At 52.9% G+C, this 17,734-nt stretch overlaps 1 protein-coding gene across 16 annotated transcripts in view; it reads right to left on the bottom strand.

The window, feature by feature from the left end:
* Positions 1-13,111, bottom strand: part of PLK5 (polo like kinase 5 (inactive)) — a 16,225-nt gene extending 3,114 nt beyond the window's left edge. The window contains exons 1-15 of one of the 16 annotated variants that reach the window (XM_019657370.1): positions 12,792-13,105; positions 12,050-12,163; positions 11,785-11,919; positions 11,273-11,402; positions 11,060-11,147; positions 10,863-10,958; positions 10,007-10,205; positions 9,722-9,848; positions 9,451-9,524; positions 9,194-9,278; positions 8,444-8,521; positions 7,213-7,372; positions 6,018-6,128; positions 1,561-1,637; positions 537-1,437 (exon numbers count right to left, since the gene is read on the bottom strand). In XM_019657370.1, the coding sequence (XP_019512915.1) occupies positions 1,427-1,437; positions 1,561-1,637; positions 6,018-6,128; positions 7,213-7,372; positions 8,444-8,521; positions 9,194-9,278; positions 9,451-9,524; positions 9,722-9,848; positions 10,007-10,205; positions 10,863-10,958; positions 11,060-11,147; positions 11,273-11,402; positions 11,785-11,919; positions 12,050-12,163; positions 12,792-12,899 (1,593 nt within the window). In that variant the 5' untranslated portion in view covers positions 12,900-13,105 and the 3' untranslated portion in view covers positions 537-1,426. Of the gene's footprint in view, positions 1-536; positions 1,638-4,434; positions 4,824-5,574; positions 5,614-5,683; positions 5,724-6,017; positions 6,129-6,208; positions 6,339-7,212; positions 7,373-8,443; positions 8,536-9,193; positions 9,279-9,450; positions 9,525-9,721; positions 9,849-10,006; positions 10,206-10,862; positions 10,959-11,059; positions 11,148-11,272; positions 11,403-11,784; positions 11,920-12,049; positions 12,164-12,791 lie in introns of those variants that run through there. The other 15 variants (XM_019657369.1, XM_019657371.1, XM_019657374.1 and 12 more) reach the window with 15 other exon arrangements.
* Positions 13,112-17,734: the final 4,623 nt, after the last annotated feature.

Below are 17,734 nucleotides of genomic sequence, written 5' to 3'. Positions count from 1 at the left end.
AAAACCTTTTAAAAAAAATGCGATTCAGTGGCATTAAGTATATTCACATGTTGTGCAACCATCACCTCTTTCTAATCCAGAACATTCCATCACCCCAAAAAGAAACCCCATCCCCATTAGCAGTCACCCCCCCATTTCTTCTCCCCCACCCCTGACAATCACCCACTTCTTGTCTGTGACTATGCCTGTTCTGGACACTTCACATAAATGGAATCACACACTGAGTGGCCTGGTGTGTCTGGCTTCTCTCACTGAGCACCACACGGTCCATCCACATTGTGGCAAGTGTCAGCGCCTCCCTCCTTTTCATGACTGAATAATCCATTGTATGGACCATTTTGTTTAGCCATTCATCCATTGTTGGACATTTGGGTTGTTTCCACTTTGGTCTATTTGAACAGGCTACTCTGAACATTCAAGAAAACAATTGTTTTTAAACCCCTATTTTAAATTCTCCTGGGTCTATACCTAGGAGTGGAATTGCTGGGTCACATGGTAACTGTATGTTTAGCTTATTGGAGAACCAGCACACAGAATTTTTTCATTGAAGTTTTTATTGAGATCATTGTGGATTCCCCTGAAGTTGTGAGAAATAACACAGAAATTCCATTGTACACTTCATCCAGTCTCCCCCAGTGATCATATTTTGTAAAACAATAGTCAATATCTCAACCAAGATATTAACATGGATCTCATCACCTACATTATCCAGATTTCAGATTCCCCAGTTTTACTTGCTCTTGTGTGTTTTATTGGCTACAATTGTATCAGCTGAGTAGATTGGTGTATCCACCACCACAAGGACTCCTAGAGCTGCCTTGTTATAACCACAGCTCCCCACCCCCTGCACCCACTTCCATCTCCAACCCCACTCATCTGTTGTCATTTCAAAAATGTTATATGAACAGAATCTTACAGTATGTAACTTTTGGCATTGGCTATTTTTCGCTTAGCATAACTCCCTGAAGTCATCGGGATTTTCAAAATTCCTTGTGGCAGAGGTGGCCAGGCTGACCTACTTACAGCCACCTCCCTTTTCTCCTAGCAGTTTATATATTGAGGCAATCCACATGCCTCAGTTACCTCATCTGTTACATAGGGAGGGGAAAGCCCCCAGCTCTCAGGCAAGCTCTGTAGTTAGACCAGATGGGGAATCAGATGTCTGCAAGAAGGACCTGGACACTGACAGGCTTTGTGACATCACACCCGGTTGACATTGGCAGTAGCCAACCAGCCCACTAGGTATGCTGACACCTTGGCCCTGCCTTGCTTGCTGGTGATTGGAGGAGACACCTATGTCACATGCTGGCACGGATCACTGAAGAGGTGGTCCAGAGACAGGTTTCAGGGGAAGCTTCAGATGAGGGGGGAAAGGTAGAATTGAATTAAAGCAAGTCTTTCCTAATTCTTCAGAGTAAAAATACCCTCAGTGCTTTCCTTTAAAAAAAAAAAGGTTCTGGTCAGGCCAGGAGTGGATTCATTGCCATTTCTTGAAACGCCAACCTTTGTAAGCACCCAAAAAACTTAGGCTAATAGCTTCATTTTGAGACACACAGTTACCCTGTCTGAAGATGATTCCAGAAACGTTCAGGGTGAGGGCAGTGTGGGCACTTCGCCATCTTTTCATGTTCTCATACCTAGAAATAAGAAATCAGCCTGGGAAGTTACAAAATTAACATATCCTGTGGTTGGTTTATTTTTAATAAATCACCATCGTGGGCTATTATCACAGATTGTTGCTGCTCGTATGCCCACAAGCAGATGGGAATAAACACTCTAGGCAGGTCATTCTGCAAGAAAGGCAGTTAAACGGGCTGAGGATGTTTGTCTTTTTCTCCCCAGAAATCAATGTTCTGGGCAAAAATGGGACTGGGTCCTCTCTGTGTCTTGGCAAGTGTGTTAGTATGCTATTGCTAGGTAACAAGTCAACCAAAAATGGAGTGACTTGAAGCAGCAATAAACACGTTTTTGGGGTTTTTTTTCATAGTTTCTGTGGGTCAGGGATTCAGAAGTGATTTGGCTGGGTGGTCTTGGCTTAGGGTCTCTCAGGAGGTTGCAGATCATGTGCCGGCAGGGACTGCCTCATCTGAAGGCTCGACTGAGGCTGGAGGAGGCCCTTCCAGGATGGCTCCCCCATATGGCTGCTGGCAGGAGGCCTCCGCTCCCCCACGGGGTGGGGGGGAAGTTCCTCCACAGCACTGCCTGAGTGTCCTTACAACATAGCAGCTACCCCCCACCCCCACCCCCAAGGCGAGTGCTCAGAGAGAGAGTGAGGAAGAAACCTTACATCTTGTATTACCTAGGCTCAGAAGTCACAGATTATCACTGCTGATATCCTATTGGTTCCATAGGCCAGCCCTATTCAATGTGGAGGGGAGTACACAACGGGGTAAATTCCAGGAGATGGGGCCATCATGGAGGCTACCCACCATGGTGTTTTTACACAAAAGACCATCTGTTGATTAGAAACACATTACGGCAAAGTAAGATGATGATGGGATATGAGCATCTATTCCCCCTTCTTCTGAACCTGCCATACCCCAATCTGGGTCCAGGAGAATTGGGGGAGGTCATGTGACCCTGGCCAATGAGCTTCAATCTGGGACTTTTGCTGGCACTAACAGGAAAGTATGGCTGCTGCTTTTCCTCTAGGTTTGCTTGAGAGCATGTCAGCCCGTGCCAGGGGTCATCTTTGTCACTATGCTACAAGTGCCCAAACAAAGGATGGTAGAACAAGAAATAGAGAAAGAGTGAGAGAAAGGAAGAGAGAGGCAGGGTGGGGGGAGGGCCTTATTCTTCATCTGAGCCTCTGATCCAGCCTTTCCTGCAACTGTCTTTTATGAACATTTCAGCATCAGAAGCCAATCCTTTATGTTGCTCATAACAATTAGGAGGGAGGTTTCTGTCATTTGTAACATGATACCATCAACTGATGAATGGACAAATAAAACATGGTCCACCCACACACTGGAATATTAGTCATGAAAAGGAGGAAGGTGCTGATGACACTCGCCACAATGTGATGGACCTCGAACACACGGTGCTCAGTGAGAGAAGCCAGACACACAAGGCCACACAGTGTGTGATTCCATTGATGTGAAATGTCCAGAACAGGCACATCCACAGCTACAAGAAATGGGTTAGCGGTTGTCAGGGGCTGGGGGAAGGGGGTGATGTTCTAGGGTGATAAAACAAAAGTTTTGAAATTAGATAGAGGTGGTGGTTGTACAACATTGTGAATACACCTATTATCCCCAAGTTGTACACTTTAAAGCAGTTAATTGCATGTTCTCTGAATTTCACATTAATAATAATATAAAAAAAAAACAAAAAAACAGAGAAAGGGCCGGCCAAGTGGCTCCATTGGTTAAGAGTTGGCTTGAGATGCCAGCTCTGAGCAGCAAGGCCCCAGTTCAAATCCCACATTAGGACCAGTGACACTGCATCCTCTACAGCTAAGATGGTGAACAACAGCTCGACCTGGAGCTGGCTGCCGTGAGTCGCAGTGACGGAGTAGGCTGCAGCCCCTGCTGCAGTAATCTGTCGTGACCTACGGTGAGTGGCTGGCAGCCAGCAGCCAGCGTGAGCTGCCAAGAGCCGCTGTGAGCAGTTGTCCAGTGGACAGCGACCGATCTGCCTCACCTGGGAAGAGTGCAATGATAATACAAACATGGGCCAATGAAGCAACGTCCTCCACAACTAGACTGAAGAACAAAAGGACAGCAACTTGTCTGCTCTCCTTTCCTGATTCCCCAGCGCTGTTCCCATCCCCCAATTCCCCAATAAAATCTTTAAAGAGAGAGAGAGAGAGAGAGAGAGAGAGAGAGAGAAAGACCATGATGCCCTACCTGGCCTCACCTCTCCCTTTTGCTGGCTCCTCTCCTACCCACACCCTGTTCCACCCAGATTCTCCAGGGAATTTTCCAGTTCTCCCCCACTTTTAGGCAGAACAATTTCTCTTCCCACATTTGGCCACACCAAGGCATTTGAGTTCCCCACACCTATCTCACCAACTCCCTCCATTCCCTTTCCAGTCCCTCAGTGCCAGCTTTTCTTCACTCCCTCCTTCCATAAAAAGCAACAAGGTGTGTCTTCACAAAAAAATGCAGAAGTACATACATCCAGGCACTTGGTTGAGGGAAAAAGCCAGGACACGCTGATGGTTTAATTCTTTTCTATAGGGACATGGTTTATGTAAATGGATTAAAAAAAAAAATCTGTCCAGCCTCCAACATCCATTTTCCCACTGCCTGTCCATTAGGCAAATGGCCTATATTTTGGATTTTCCATCACAACAGAACCCCACTCTTGTCTTAACTTCTGTGTTGGTGAAAATCTGGCCCATCTGTCTCTACCACAAAGGACAGTGAGCTCAGATTACGCCAGGTCTGTGTGCTGCCTTGCCAAAGCTCCCCCAAAGAGTCAGACAGCAGGTCAGAGTCAAGCTTTCTTTAATGAAAAGAGAACAAAGCTGAACAAAACTCTGGGTTGAACAATCATGCCCCCACTTCCCATGTCCCCAGCACACTCCCCCACCTGTCCCAAAAGGCAACTTCTCTGGGGGAGCAATAGGAACAAAAATGGAGCCTGAGTCCCTGGCATCAATATGCAGAGGTCCACTCTGACCCTTGGGGGTGCTAGATGCTCTGCAGCATGCAGAGAGCATGGAAAAGGTGCTGGTGGGCAGCTGGGGGACAGCCATGGCTCCTCAGGACACCCAGTGGGTAGGAGATACCAGGCTGGCCTCGTTCCCAGACCGTGAGGAGCAGCTCCTCACCACGCCCACTCAGCACCAGCTGAGCCTCATCTCCACTGCAGCTGACCTGCCAAGGTGAGGAGCCGAAGTCAAGGGGAGAAGGGTCCCCTGGGCCTGCCCCAGCCCCGGCATTTCAGGGAGAAGGACAAGTGGACAGGAGGCTGAGAGCCTCCTGACCTGGGGGTCTCAGCAGCTGCCCGGGGTTCTCCCAGAGTTAGGAGCCCAGGGTTCTAATATACAGAAGGTGAAACTGAGGCTCAGGCAGGACTCCCCTGCCCATAATCACCCCACTCTTAATCCTGTGGCCTGGGGAATTCCAGCCCTGCACCAACTATCAGTTTCCTCAGTGCAATGTCACCCATGCTCTAAACGGGAGGGGGGGGGGGAAGGTTCCCACTGTAAAAATCATTTTAAAATTAATAATGAAAGTATCATATGGTACTGCTTTTTAAATGTTTTAGGACAGGCTCTGATTGCTCAGAAATTGCCGGAGCTGCTCAGAAAAACCTCAATTTCAAAATGATTCAAGGAAATGACATTTTGAAAGCTGCTAAATGTAACCACACATGAAGATGACCCCGAATTACATTTTGCCATCATTTCAGCTCATTTTATTTTATTTTATTTTTTTAAGATTTTTTATTGGGGAATTGGGGGGATTGGAACAGTGCTGGGCAATTGGGGGAAGGGGAATAGACAAGCCGCTGTCGCCTTGTTCCTCAGTCTAGCTGTGGAGGACGTCGGCCCACTGGCCCAAGTTGGCACCATCATTGCGCTCTTCCTGGGCGAGGCACATCAGTCACCGGCTTCTGGATGGCTGCTCACTGCGGCTGCTGGCCACTCACGCTGGCTGCTGGCTACATACGGTAGCCTGTGGCAACCCACTGCCACAGGGGCTGCAGCCTATACCGTTGCCAGCGACTCAAGGCAGCCCAGCTCCAGGTTGAGCCGTTGTTCAGCATCTTAGCTGTGGAGGGCAGTGTCACTGGCCCTCATATGTGGGATCCGAACCGGGGCCCTCTGGCATCCCAAGCCAGTTGTTAACCATTGCGCCACTCGGCCAGCCCCTCATTTTATTTTTAATTTTGCAGTTTTTGTGCTTGGGAGTCAATACTTCGCTCACCCCATCTCCCAGGAGCCAACCGTTTCCTGCTCCCCCCACCAACAGTGTGCACTGGAACAGCCAGTGTGGTCTAGGGGACAGGGCAGCTCCCCACCTGCTGAGCCCCAGGAGGCCCTGAGCCTGAGGGCCCATGCTCACCTGCACTGTCCCATCACTGAAGAGTAGCAGCAGGGCTCGCTGGGATGCAAGGAAGTGCAACAGGCAGAAGCTTGGGCTGGCAAGCGGGGTTGGCATGGGCAGGCCCCCTTCCTGTGGAGAGACACAGCCACAAGGGTCTCAGGGCTATGGCATCCCCACCTGCTGGCCCCACCAGCCCCACCGACCCTCACCTCTCATAGGCGCTGCTGCATGTAGCCTGCAAAAAGTCGCAGGATGGCCAGTTTGGCGCCCAGGGGGCTGGGCACGTCCCTCAAGGAGAATGTTTGTACCTTCCCCCGGTCGGGCATGTAGCAGACTTGGCTGTGAGTAGGGGCACAGGGCAACTGTCATGGCCTCTGTCCTGGGCACCTCACACCAGGACACCTTCCCACCCAGCCACACCCCTTTAGATGGTGGTTTTGAAGACCAGCTCTACACTGACTACCCTTCTCTGTGCATCCAGCCCTGGCCCCTCTCCTGAACTCAGATCCCTGGAATGGTGGACTCAGCCTGTCCACTAAGACCTACAATAGATCAGCCCTCACACCCTCCCTCCTGCCATCTTCCCATTCAGCCTGTGGCTGCTCCATCCTTCTCTCCTGAAAACTCAGTCCAGATTCCAGCCCCCTTGCATCTCTCCTTGCGGCCACCCCAGCTCAAGTTACGGCCACTGCCCAGCTAACTAGTCCAGCCATCTCCCTGCTAGTCCCCTGCATCACTCCTGCCAGAGAGATTGTGTTATAAGTGTGAGTCAGACCCCTCATTCCTGCCCCAACCCCAACAGTGGCCTTCGAGGCCACTGACTTCACATCCTCCCTGTCTCCCCCTCACTCACTTCAGAGTCCCCACTGTTCCTCAAACCTACCATCCTCAGTCCCATCTTGGGAGCTTTGTACATACTGTTCACTGTGCTTAAAATGCTGTTTCCAATAGGCTTCATCTTGTCATTCATGTCTTGCCTGAACATCACTTCAGAAAGCCACCTCCACCCCCCAATCTGTTACCTCACCCAAATTTCCTTTAGAAAAATTCCACCCGAAATTAATTTAGTCATTTGTTTACCATTATCCTCCCTCACCAGGCAGTGAGTTCCTATAAGTATGCACAGTTGGTACTTAATAAGTCCTTGAGGAATGGATAAAGAAAGGCAAAGGGAGAGTCTGGCTCCCAAGGGGACAGGAGCCCCATGACTTACCCCCCTGGGAGGGGCGCAAGTCTATTTGGGTGCCATCCCGAAGCAGGACACCGCTGCCCCCGTCCGACAGCTGGTAGCCGAAGCTGTACTTGCTGGAATAATCCACCCACTTGGGGACTGAGAGGATGGGCTACTGCTCTCCTGGGGGGGTCCTGTGTGGCTGGGCACAAAGATGAAGTGAACTGAGTGGGTGGTTCCTGTGGGGCCTGGTGGAGGGACTGCGTGGGCACAGATTTCCAGAAAAGTCCAAGGAAGAGGTTTTAAAACCAACTCTTGCCTGCAGGGGAAGACTGGGACATGAGGATCATGGACTGCCTCTGGAAATGAGTAATTCTGAAATGCTTGCAATGCTGTAAGGCTCTGCTTTATTTCATGAAATTTTTTTTTGTCTTAAAAATAAAAATCTCTCAGTGCCCTGTGGGATCCTGGGAGAGGAAAAAGGGCATTAGTGGAAAAACTGGAAATCCAGTGGTCAGCGACAGACAAAACTGTGCTGTCTTGGCAGCTTCTCAGAAAGCTTATCTCAAATTATTTTTTACTGTTTATTTCAAATTTTGAAATAAAAGCTGGCTCCAGTTGATTCAAGACAAGCTTAAAGTCTGGGGTCCTTCTTGTGCTACACAACAGGGGAGGCTGAACAAAAGAGAAAAATGGATCCCCCAGGAAAGAAAAGGCTTGAGGCTCCCTCTCCAGGTGGAGCAGGACAGGTGGGATGATGGAGGTCGCGGGGAGGGAGAGAAAGAGAACTTGGGACTCTGGGACATGGGACGGGGTCCCATCTTGGGCGTGGCCAAGGTCACAGGCTCAGGGTTGGTGAAGGTCTGAAGTCTCCTTTCCTACCTTCATTTTCCTCAGTCTCCTCTCTGGTTCTAAAACAGGACTGGATTACAAATTGCACAGGCCCAGACCCCGAAAAGAGGATGCTCTCCAGAACCCTCCCCAACATGTCACTCAAAATAAAGTCACCATATAGAGGTTTCAGAAAGTTCTAGACTTCTCACACAAGGACAGCCTGTATCATGCTATGATCAGCCTCCTTTCACAGGTAAGGAAACTGAGGCACAGAGGGCTAAGTGACTTGCCTGAAGTCACAGCATCCTGAAGCCTCTCTTAGCCCTGTTGCTTCTGGGGAGCCCCAGAAATACCCACGGGGGGCCTGGACAAGGATGGGGCACTTTTCTTTGGAGATTAAGAGACTGGGTGGTCCCTGTGAGCTGGGCTGGGGTCCTACCTGAGGGTCCAGGGTTCAGGCAGAGCTGTAGCTTTCTGATGGCAACCTCTACCTCCTGCCTCGGGCTTCCCTCAGGCCCTGGGGAGACAAATCTGTGGGATCAGGGAGAAAAGGAAAGAGGGGACAGACAGGTCTGGGCCCCCACCACGAAGGGCCTTTCCAAAAGACACCACTCCAAACTCTCACATTCAGGAAAATCTTATTTTAAACCCAGAAGGGGGCTGGCCAAGTGGCTCAGTTGGTTAAGAGTGCGAGCTCTGAACAATAATAGGGTTGCTGGTTCGATTCCCACATGGGCCAGCGAGCTGTGCCCAAGCTGAGCTGCCAATAGGCGGCAAGATGGCTTAGCTGGTGAAAGCACGTGTTCCTTACAACAAGGTTGCTGGTTGGTCTCCCGCATGAGATGGTGGGCTATGTCCACCAGCAACTATGATTGAACCTTGAGCTGAGCAGCAGTGAGCTGCCGACGGGCGGCCGGATGGCAACTGGACTTGGAGCTGAGCTAGCTGCGCCCTCTACAACTAAGATTGAAGGACAACAACTTGGCTGTTCCCCTCCTCCAATTCCTCAATAAAATCTTTAAAATAAATAAATAAACCCAGAAGAGTTCCAGACATCACTCCCATTTCACAGGTGGGGAAGTTGAGGCTGGGAGAGAGCCCTGATCCTGTCAAGGTAGAGTCTTTGCCCCTCCACCTCTAGACCCTCACTCCCCAGCCAAAGTACCCACATAGGACAGAGTATGCTCACCGGCTGGGTCACTCCGAAGGGTCCCTTGGGTGAGCAGGTGGACAGGGACCTCCAGGCCGGGAGTCTCTCTCTCCAACAGGGAAGTCTGGAGGGAGTAGCAGGGATGAGGGGCGGCCCCAGTCCCTGGGGGAGGCCTGAGGCGGATGAAGGGCTCTGGCCTCCCCACTCTGAAAACCCCCGACTTTTCTCTCTGCCCAGCCTTGCTGTGATGGTACCCTCATTGTGTCCCCACCATGTCCCCAGCCCTAAGCCCTCACCTCGCTGCACTCCATGGAGTCAGGGTCCGAACCATCTTCTCCTGGACCTGATGCCTTGTTAGGAGTGAAGGGACCTGAAGGAGACACGAAGAGTTTGGGGGTGCAGAGCCTGACCCCCCCCCATACAGGGGGTGGCATCTGCCACCTACATTCACCTCTACCACAGAAGTGAAGTTACGGAGCAGATGGGAAGCATGACAGTTGTGTGAAGTACTGAACAGGTGTCAGGCAGGTGAGGAGCAGATGAGGAGTGGGCAAGCCAGGTACTCACAGGGTGGCCGACACTGGTTCAGCAGCAGCTGGCCCACTTTCCGGAAAAGCCTGCCCAGAGGCTGGGGGATGGCAAAGATGGGTAGGCTGTGGCAGGAGTGGGGTGGCAGCCGGTCCGGAGTGAAACCCTTCAGAGTGGGGCATTGGGGGTTAACACCCTGCTCAGGTTACTGGGCTCCTGAATACCTGGGGTCCGAACCTTCCTTGGGCCTTGGCTGATATGTCCTGGAGAAGGGGCCCAAGCATCCAGCCCCCAGGGGGGCACCACCTGCTAAACACTACACACCTGCGTGAAGAAGTCGTCCTGCAGCAGGTGGTCCAGGCTGGGCCGCTCGGCCGGGTTGGGTGCCAACAGGCGTGCGATAAGGCGGCGGGCGTTGGGTGACAGGTGGGCAGGCTCAGGGTAACAGCCGTCACGGATGTTTTGATACATCTCTGACAGGGTAGCCGCCATGAAGGGAGGGGTGCCAGTCAGCACCATGTACCTGGGCCGGGGGTTGGGCAGGAACCTGGGTGTCTGCTTGTATCTGTCCTGGGCTGGTCCAATGTTGGCTCACACCTACCTGTGCACACCGGGCCATACCTACCCACACTCCCCTACTTTGTACATGCTTCCCATCCATCCACATTTCCATAACTGCCCCACATCTCTTCGCACCTGGCTATTCCTGTCTGCTCACAGACACCAGCATCTGCTGATACACCTGCATGCACCTGGCTTACACCTGTACACACCTGCATGCACCTGTTCAATTCTATTTTATGCATACTTACACCTGCTCCACTCCTGCATGTACCTCATACCTGTATACATGCCCTGGCCTGCCTGTGCACCTAGCACCTGCACACATGTGTCCACACCTCTGTGCATGCTCAAACTTGTCCTCCCTTGCACATACATCCCCCCATATGCCCCATTCATACCTGCATGCTCAAATGATGGCAGGTACATTCTTCCACCTGCCCCATACTTGCACATATCTGTTCACATCTGTTGTATATATGCTCACACCTGCCTATCCTCCCACTGTACATATTTATGCCTGTCCTTACCTCCTTATATGCTCCCACCTCCCTATACCTGGCACCACCTGGGCACTCCTGACCGCTCCCCAGGCCTGGGCTCCCAGGGCCCCACTCACATGATGCAGCCCAGTGCCCAGATGTCCGACTGGCAGGAGTGCCCATTTCTGGAGACGACCTCAGGGGCCAGGAAGTTAGGGGTCCCACAGAGTACTCTGGGAGAGGTAATGGGGGGGCTCAGGAAGGCTGGATCTCCTATGCCAAACCAGGTTCACCTGTGTTCCCCCAGAGAGACTGCTGAGAGCCTCCCTCTCACCTGTGGCAGTGGCCCCCTGGCCCCACCCTGGCAGCCAGCCCCAGGTCCCCGATCTTCACCTCCATGTTCTTGTTCAAGAAGAAGTTACCTACCAGATGAGGGGAGAAGCACAGGTGTGGAGGGACAGGCACATGTGTGGGAGGGACAGGCTTGGGCATGGTGGTAGCCTCACCTCAGCTGCCACATCCCCACAGTTCCCCAGTCCACACTCACTGAGCTTCAGGTCCCGGTGCACAATATGCCGCTGGTGCAGGTAGTGAAGGCCGCTGATCAGGCCCCGCAGGTAGTAGCGGACCTCAGGCTCTGTCAGTGTCTGCCGTGCTTCCAGCACGTGGGCCAATGACTGCAGGTGACCCACAGGCCAGAGCCAATACCAAAGAGACACAGGTGAGCTCAGGTGTACTTAAGTGGGCAAAGTGAGTTCAAGGTGTCTATGAAGGCACAACTAAGTTCAACTGGGGGCATGGGGCATGGCTTAGTGCTGGAGGGACACAGGTGAGCACAGGTGTGCTCAGGTGGACCCAGGTAACCACAGATGAGTATGAGATGAGTCTGGTGACCACAGAATAAATTAGGCACAGGTGCACACAGGTGAGCCTAGGTAAGTCAAGAAAGCCTAGGGTGAGCACAGATGGGCCTGGTGTGGGCACAGGTAGAAACAGATAAGTAGAGATGGACAGGGGTGCAAGAAGATGAGCACAGAAGGGGAGGGAGGGTGCGGGCACCTGGCGGCTGCAGTACTCCAATAGCATGTACACGTGATCACGGTCAGCAAAGTGTCCATGGAAGGCTACAATGTTGCGGTGTCGCAGGCGGCTGTGCAGGGTGACCTCTCGCTCCACCTGTGGGCACAGCCCCACCTGCACATACCCCGCACGCGGTATTCACCTCCACGGGGCATGCAGCCTACGGTCAAGGGCAGGGACCTCTCCGGGTACCCGCTGTGGGCATGGGGACCCTGGGCACTGATGCGCGAGGGGGGGGGCGTACCTTCCCACGGGGTTGCAGACTCCCGGCCCCTGCCCCACCACGCGGCACCACCTTGAGCGCGAACACCGCACTGGTGGACATGTCGGTCAGCTTGTAGCAGCGGCTGAAGGCGCCCTTCAGGGAGCGGATTCGTGAGCTCAGTGTTCAGGTGCACATATGTAGGTGGACAGGTGGCCAGCCCTAGATTCTCTTACACACACACACACACACACACACACACACACACACACACACACACACACCCTCATGCTTGGATACACAATGTAGCACCTGGGCTCACACAAAGGAACAGGGACACATCTACTCAGAAGGAGACATCCATAACAGTCACAGAAAGCAGAGAAATGTGTAACAAATTCAGACACACACATACACACCTGGAGACAACACAACAGAGTAAACAAAGGCACAGAGATTGGTTACACGCTCAGACACACACTCACACACCTGGACACACAACCCACCCACACTGCACAGCAAGCCAAATACTGGTTCCTGCCACACAATGCACGCCATACAGCGGGGCCACTACAGACTAGGCGCCCAGCCCAACGCCAGACCCCAAACTCTTCCAGTCACACGACACATGCAGAGATAAAGCCCGGGGCTCAGCGGGTAAACCAGCTGGATGCACACCTGCTTTTCTGCTCTCACAATCGTGTATGCACAGCCCACCCGCCCATCTGAGACCCCCGCCCGGCCCGGCCCCCTGGCTGCGGACTCGGGATGCCGGGATCCCCACCTTGCCAATCAGCTTCCCGCGCTTGTAGACGCGCCCCGAGCCCGGGTCGCGCAGGAAAGCGGAGACAGGCGAGCGGCAACTGCGCCGCCACCGCAGCCTGGGCTCCATCCCGCGCGGGAGCCTGGTGGGTGCGGGGCGCGGGCACTGGCAGCCTCCCGCTGGGACCACTGCGCCGCGCCTCTGGGGGCTGCGCCACCGGCGGCGAGTCTTATTGGCTGGGGGGAGGGGAGAGGGCGGAGTCCAGACGCTCAGGGGTTGGCTGGCTGCCGGAGGGAACAGGTGCGTGGGGGGCGCGTGGGCGTGCGGGGACGTCCGGCTGGCGGGAGTTCCAGTGACAAGAGCGGCGCTCGCGCTGGGCGCGCCAACCCAGCGCCACTCTGGTGCGCTCAGCCCTCTGGCTCTTTCAATCCTGCACCTTCTGCTAAGCTGCGAACTGTCGACACGCCCATTTTACTGAGTGGGAAACTGAGGCCCAGAGGGATTGTCTCATTTTCTCAGAGGCCTCCCAGGGAAAGGCGGGTGGGGTTCGAGGCTTGGCGGCCTTATCCTAAAGTGCACTCGAGATGATGAATCTACAATAGTTCTGAATGTATGGGTCCTCCCTGTAGGTGAGTTTCTGGGACCCACATGACACTTTGGGGCTTAATCACCTGAGCACTGGGGTGGGGGCACAGCATAATCCAGAGAAGAAAGAAACCCAGTATCTCTGGGACTGGGGCTGGCGGGGTGGGGAGTGAGGCCTGGGGCAGAGACCCACAAGGAGGCACTGCTCAGTGTTGGAAGTTGTCATATGAGGGATGCTCAGCAGTGAGAAGGGACAGAATTGGGGAACCAATGGGTGGACACTGGGGTTTGTGAATCCTGGTAGGGGCAGCCAAGGAGAGACAGTTGGATGGGAGGACAAGTGGGTGGGCTCCGGTTTCTCTCGACATTATGGGGGCATCTCTGAGCAGTAGCCCAGCCTCAGGTCTAGGCCCTTTCCTTGTGTTCTCTCATTTTTACCCTTCTTCTAATGCTGGGATATGGGAACTGGCCTGTCCCCATTTTACAGGTGAGCACACTGAGGCCCAGGGAGGTTAAGTTGCTTACCCAGCAAGGAAGGAACAGTGCTGAGTTTGAATCCTGGTAGCTGCCTCTGGCTGCCTCCGTATTAATCTCCAAATGTTACATAACACAACAAGTGGGGCGGGGTTAACAGGGCTCTGTGTGGCTGGAATCAGGCCTCGGAATTTTCCAAAGACCAGATTTCAGAATCCGACCCAGCCATGCCACCGGGGACAGGAAACACCTTCTGAGTTGTCACATGGTCACCTGGCATGTCAAATGGGGGCCCCAGTATGTTTGACGGAGCAAGACTCAGGGACCTTTGGTGGGGCAGCCTCAGCACCAGGGCCAAGTATTCCAGGCCAGTGCAAGGGGCCAGCTGGCTGTCACCTGGGAGCCCGAGTCCCCTTCTAATTAGAACCAGGTGCAGTGCAACAGAAGGTGGGCAGCTAAGGGGCCTGTGGACCTGAGCTGTCACGTCACTGTCACCTGGGAATCCACGAGGGCAGACAGCTGGTCCCTTCTCAATAGCATACTTCCATCTACGTGCTAATTGAGGTATTTGATAAACACTGACCAATGTGGGGAACCTGTGCTGGGCTCTGCGTGCCCAAGACAGATCTGCCCATCCCTCATACAAAGATTGCCAGGAGATCGTCCAGACTTAGCAGAGTCAGGGGGCTGGGGAGGGTTCGGGAGGTGTGCATGAGTAAGCCATGCCCCTTCAGGGCAGTGACTTGTCTTGGAGGTAGGTGCTATTCTTAGCCTCATGTTACAGATGAGGAAACTGAGGCTCAGGAAGTCACATACAAGCCCAGGGCACTGGGCTGTTGCCGAGCCCCATCAGAAGTGTAAGTAAGTGAGTCCAGAGCCCCTGCTGCCCCAAACTGTCCCCCAGGCCTCCCAGGAGGGCAGGCAGAGCCTTCACACTGGGGCGGGTGGCTGAGCCCACTGAACACCCAGAAGCCTCCTAGTGGGAATAAATCCAAAGTTCCTGGCTGGTGCCACACAGCCTGCCTGTCAGCTGACGCCCTCTGCACAGACACCAGTCTCCCCCCTTCCTGGCCGCCCATTGGGTTTTCCTGGCTGAACTTCCACCACAGGGCTGAGGAGACCTCCCATTCCCAGCCTACACTTCCTTGAGCAGGAACCCTCTCCCCCAGCACCCTAGAATGAAAAAACTAGACTAAAATGAAAAACAGCTGTTCATAATAGCACGATTCACAACAGGAGGAAACAACCTGAGTGTCCACTGACGGATAAATGGATAAAGTGTGGTCCATCCACACACTGGAATATTACTCAGTGTTGAAAAGGATGGACATTCCGACACCTGCTACAACATGGATGGACCCTGAGGACATTATGCTGAATGAAATAAGCCAGATACAGGACAAATACTATGTGATCTCACTCACAGGAGGTCCCCAGAGGAGTCAGATTCACAAACAGGGAGTAGATGGTGGGGGCCAGGGGCTGAGGGGGAATAGGTGTTTAACGGAGACAGAGTTTCAGTTTGGGAAGATGAGAAAGTTCTGGAGATGGATGGTGGGGATGGCTGCACAGCAGTGTGAATGTACTTAATGCTACTGAGCTGTGTGTTTAAAATGGTTAAGATGGTAAAGTTTATTATGTGTATTTTGCCAAAATAAAAAAAAAAAGGAAAAACACATTAGATTCCTCAACCCACCCAGCCAAAAAATACACAGCCTTAGGGGGCTTACTAAAACCTCCATTTTACAGATAAGCAAACTGAGGCATAGTTTGTGTGCCAATCACAGAATCAGTTTTGCAAAGGGGCAGGGCTCATATGGCTGCCTGCCCTCCCATGCTGACCCCTGCCCAGCGTTTCAGAAGCCTGGGTAGCCTTGGGCTGGAACCCCACCTAGCCATCTACCACCTGATCCTCCATACCCAGGCAATAGTCTTGCTTTCCCTCCAATCTGTGCTCTCACTGACCTGAGATAACTCCCCAGACTCAGCAGATTTCCCGGGAGAAGTGCGGAAAGCTTCACTCAAAATACCTGCTGTAGGTGAGCGGGCAGCTGCTGAGACAGCAGACTCCCAGAGGCCACCCAGGGGAGGCTTGCAGGGCTGGGCATGGGGTCAGCCTTGGCACAGCCCCCTTCTCCCAGAAGATGCCAGGGTAAGAGCACATGGGCAGATGTGAATCGCCCCAGCTCCAGGTACCTCTCTGGTCTCCTGGCCTTTGAACTGTGTGGACTCCCTCATGTCTGTACTCGTGAGCTCAGCCCCTGGGGACAGGGCCTCGTGAGCAGAGCGGTGGGAGGGGACCCTGCCACTGTGCTCCAGAAACCCCATGACTGTGGCACGGTGCTGCCTTGAGACTGGTCCAGTGTTGGGGGCAGGGGACTTGGCTTCCACTTGTCCAGGGCCAAACCTTTTCCTTGCCTCTCCCAGTTTCCCAGCATCCATTGTCATCGGCTCCTTCTAGAACCACTGTCCTCTCTGACCCTCCAGGGTCATCTCTATCTCAGGATCCTTGACTTAATCCATCTGCAAAGTCTCCTATACCACATGAGGTGACATGTCCACAGGTCCCTTTGGGGAGAGGATAGTATACTACTGACGACAGAGGGTAGACAAAAACTCTAGTGTCTTTGCAACTTTTTGTAAATCTAAAATTATTCCAAAATTTAAATTTTATTTTAAAAATAAACACAAGAATTAGGAGGTCATTACAAGAAATTCAAGCCAACCTATATAAGGCAGTAACATAAAGTCACCTGTAACCTCACCCCAAGATCACTGTGGGCAATGCTAGGGGTGTATCTTCGATTCCCTGTCTGAGTTTATAGTAACGTGTACTTTTATATAAACGGCCATCATATAGTGCTTGATTTTTCTAATTTTATCATGTAACAACATACCTTAGATGACTTGTCATTTCTGAGTCACTGTCTCATGTTACCCAGCCACTGAGCCCTGTGTGGCCCCTGCCCCTCTCTGGCCTGGAAGCTGACCCCCTTGCTCCCTGTACTCTGGCCTAGGGCTTCACCCTGCTCCTCTGGCTGCCTGGCTATTGCACATGCTGTTTCCTCTGCTGGAAATACCCTCTCCCTCATCCTCCAGGTCCTGCCTGGTAAGTACCCCCCACATCCCTGACCCAAAAGGAGCTCAGGGCACCCATTCAGATGTGGGTGGGGAGTCGTCCCAGATCCTCTGAGTCTCGCTGCGTGTGATTTCACCCCTCTTCACCTCAGTGTCCTGACCCGCAAAGTGGGGGTGCGGATTTCTCTTATGGGAAGCAGTTAAGAGTGTCACATCAGATATGGGAACCCCCAAGGCAGGGATGAATTCCCAGTAGGTGAAGTGCTCAGTCACTGGGTCAGTGGCATGAGAACTAGGACCTGTCCAGAGCAAGAGTGATGCAAAGGATGCTGCTCCCCATTAGTGAAGACCTCTTGATTACGTCTCAGGAACCCAAAGCTGCTACAGTGAAAACACTGGATGGGTGGCTTCAGGTATGGCTCGATCCAGAGACTTAAACAATGGTCTCAGAAATCTGGCCCTTTCTATTTCCTGCCTCTCATGTTCTTGGGGCGGTTCTTCCTGGGTGGCAATCCCAGCTCTCATGGGTGACCCTGGCCGTAGTGGGTCCCAGTTCCTGCTGTACCCATGCTCATGCCCAGGGACATCTGGGCAGATCTAGGACCCCTCCCACCCAGTCAACTCAGGAGACTGAAGTGTCCTAGGACCATGTGGCCAGGCCCCAGGGATCACCAGTGGCACAGGGAGTTGGGGGAGGGGATATGGGGAGGCCACAGGATCTGCTCCTAGACATTTCCTAAGCCCCAAGGCCATGAGACCACAGAAGGAGAAGGAGCCCTGCTGACCCACCTCCACTGGGCCCACATGTACTAGCCCGATCCCATCCT

The sequence above is a fragment of the Hipposideros armiger genome, unplaced genomic scaffold, assembly GCF_001890085.2.
Source record: "Hipposideros armiger isolate ML-2016 unplaced genomic scaffold, ASM189008v1 scaffold_275, whole genome shotgun sequence".
In the NCBI taxonomy this organism is placed as follows: Eukaryota; Metazoa; Chordata; class Mammalia; order Chiroptera; family Hipposideridae; genus Hipposideros; species Hipposideros armiger.
The sequence above is the reverse complement of the archived record's forward strand: the minus strand, read 5'-3'. Positions and strand labels throughout refer to the sequence as shown.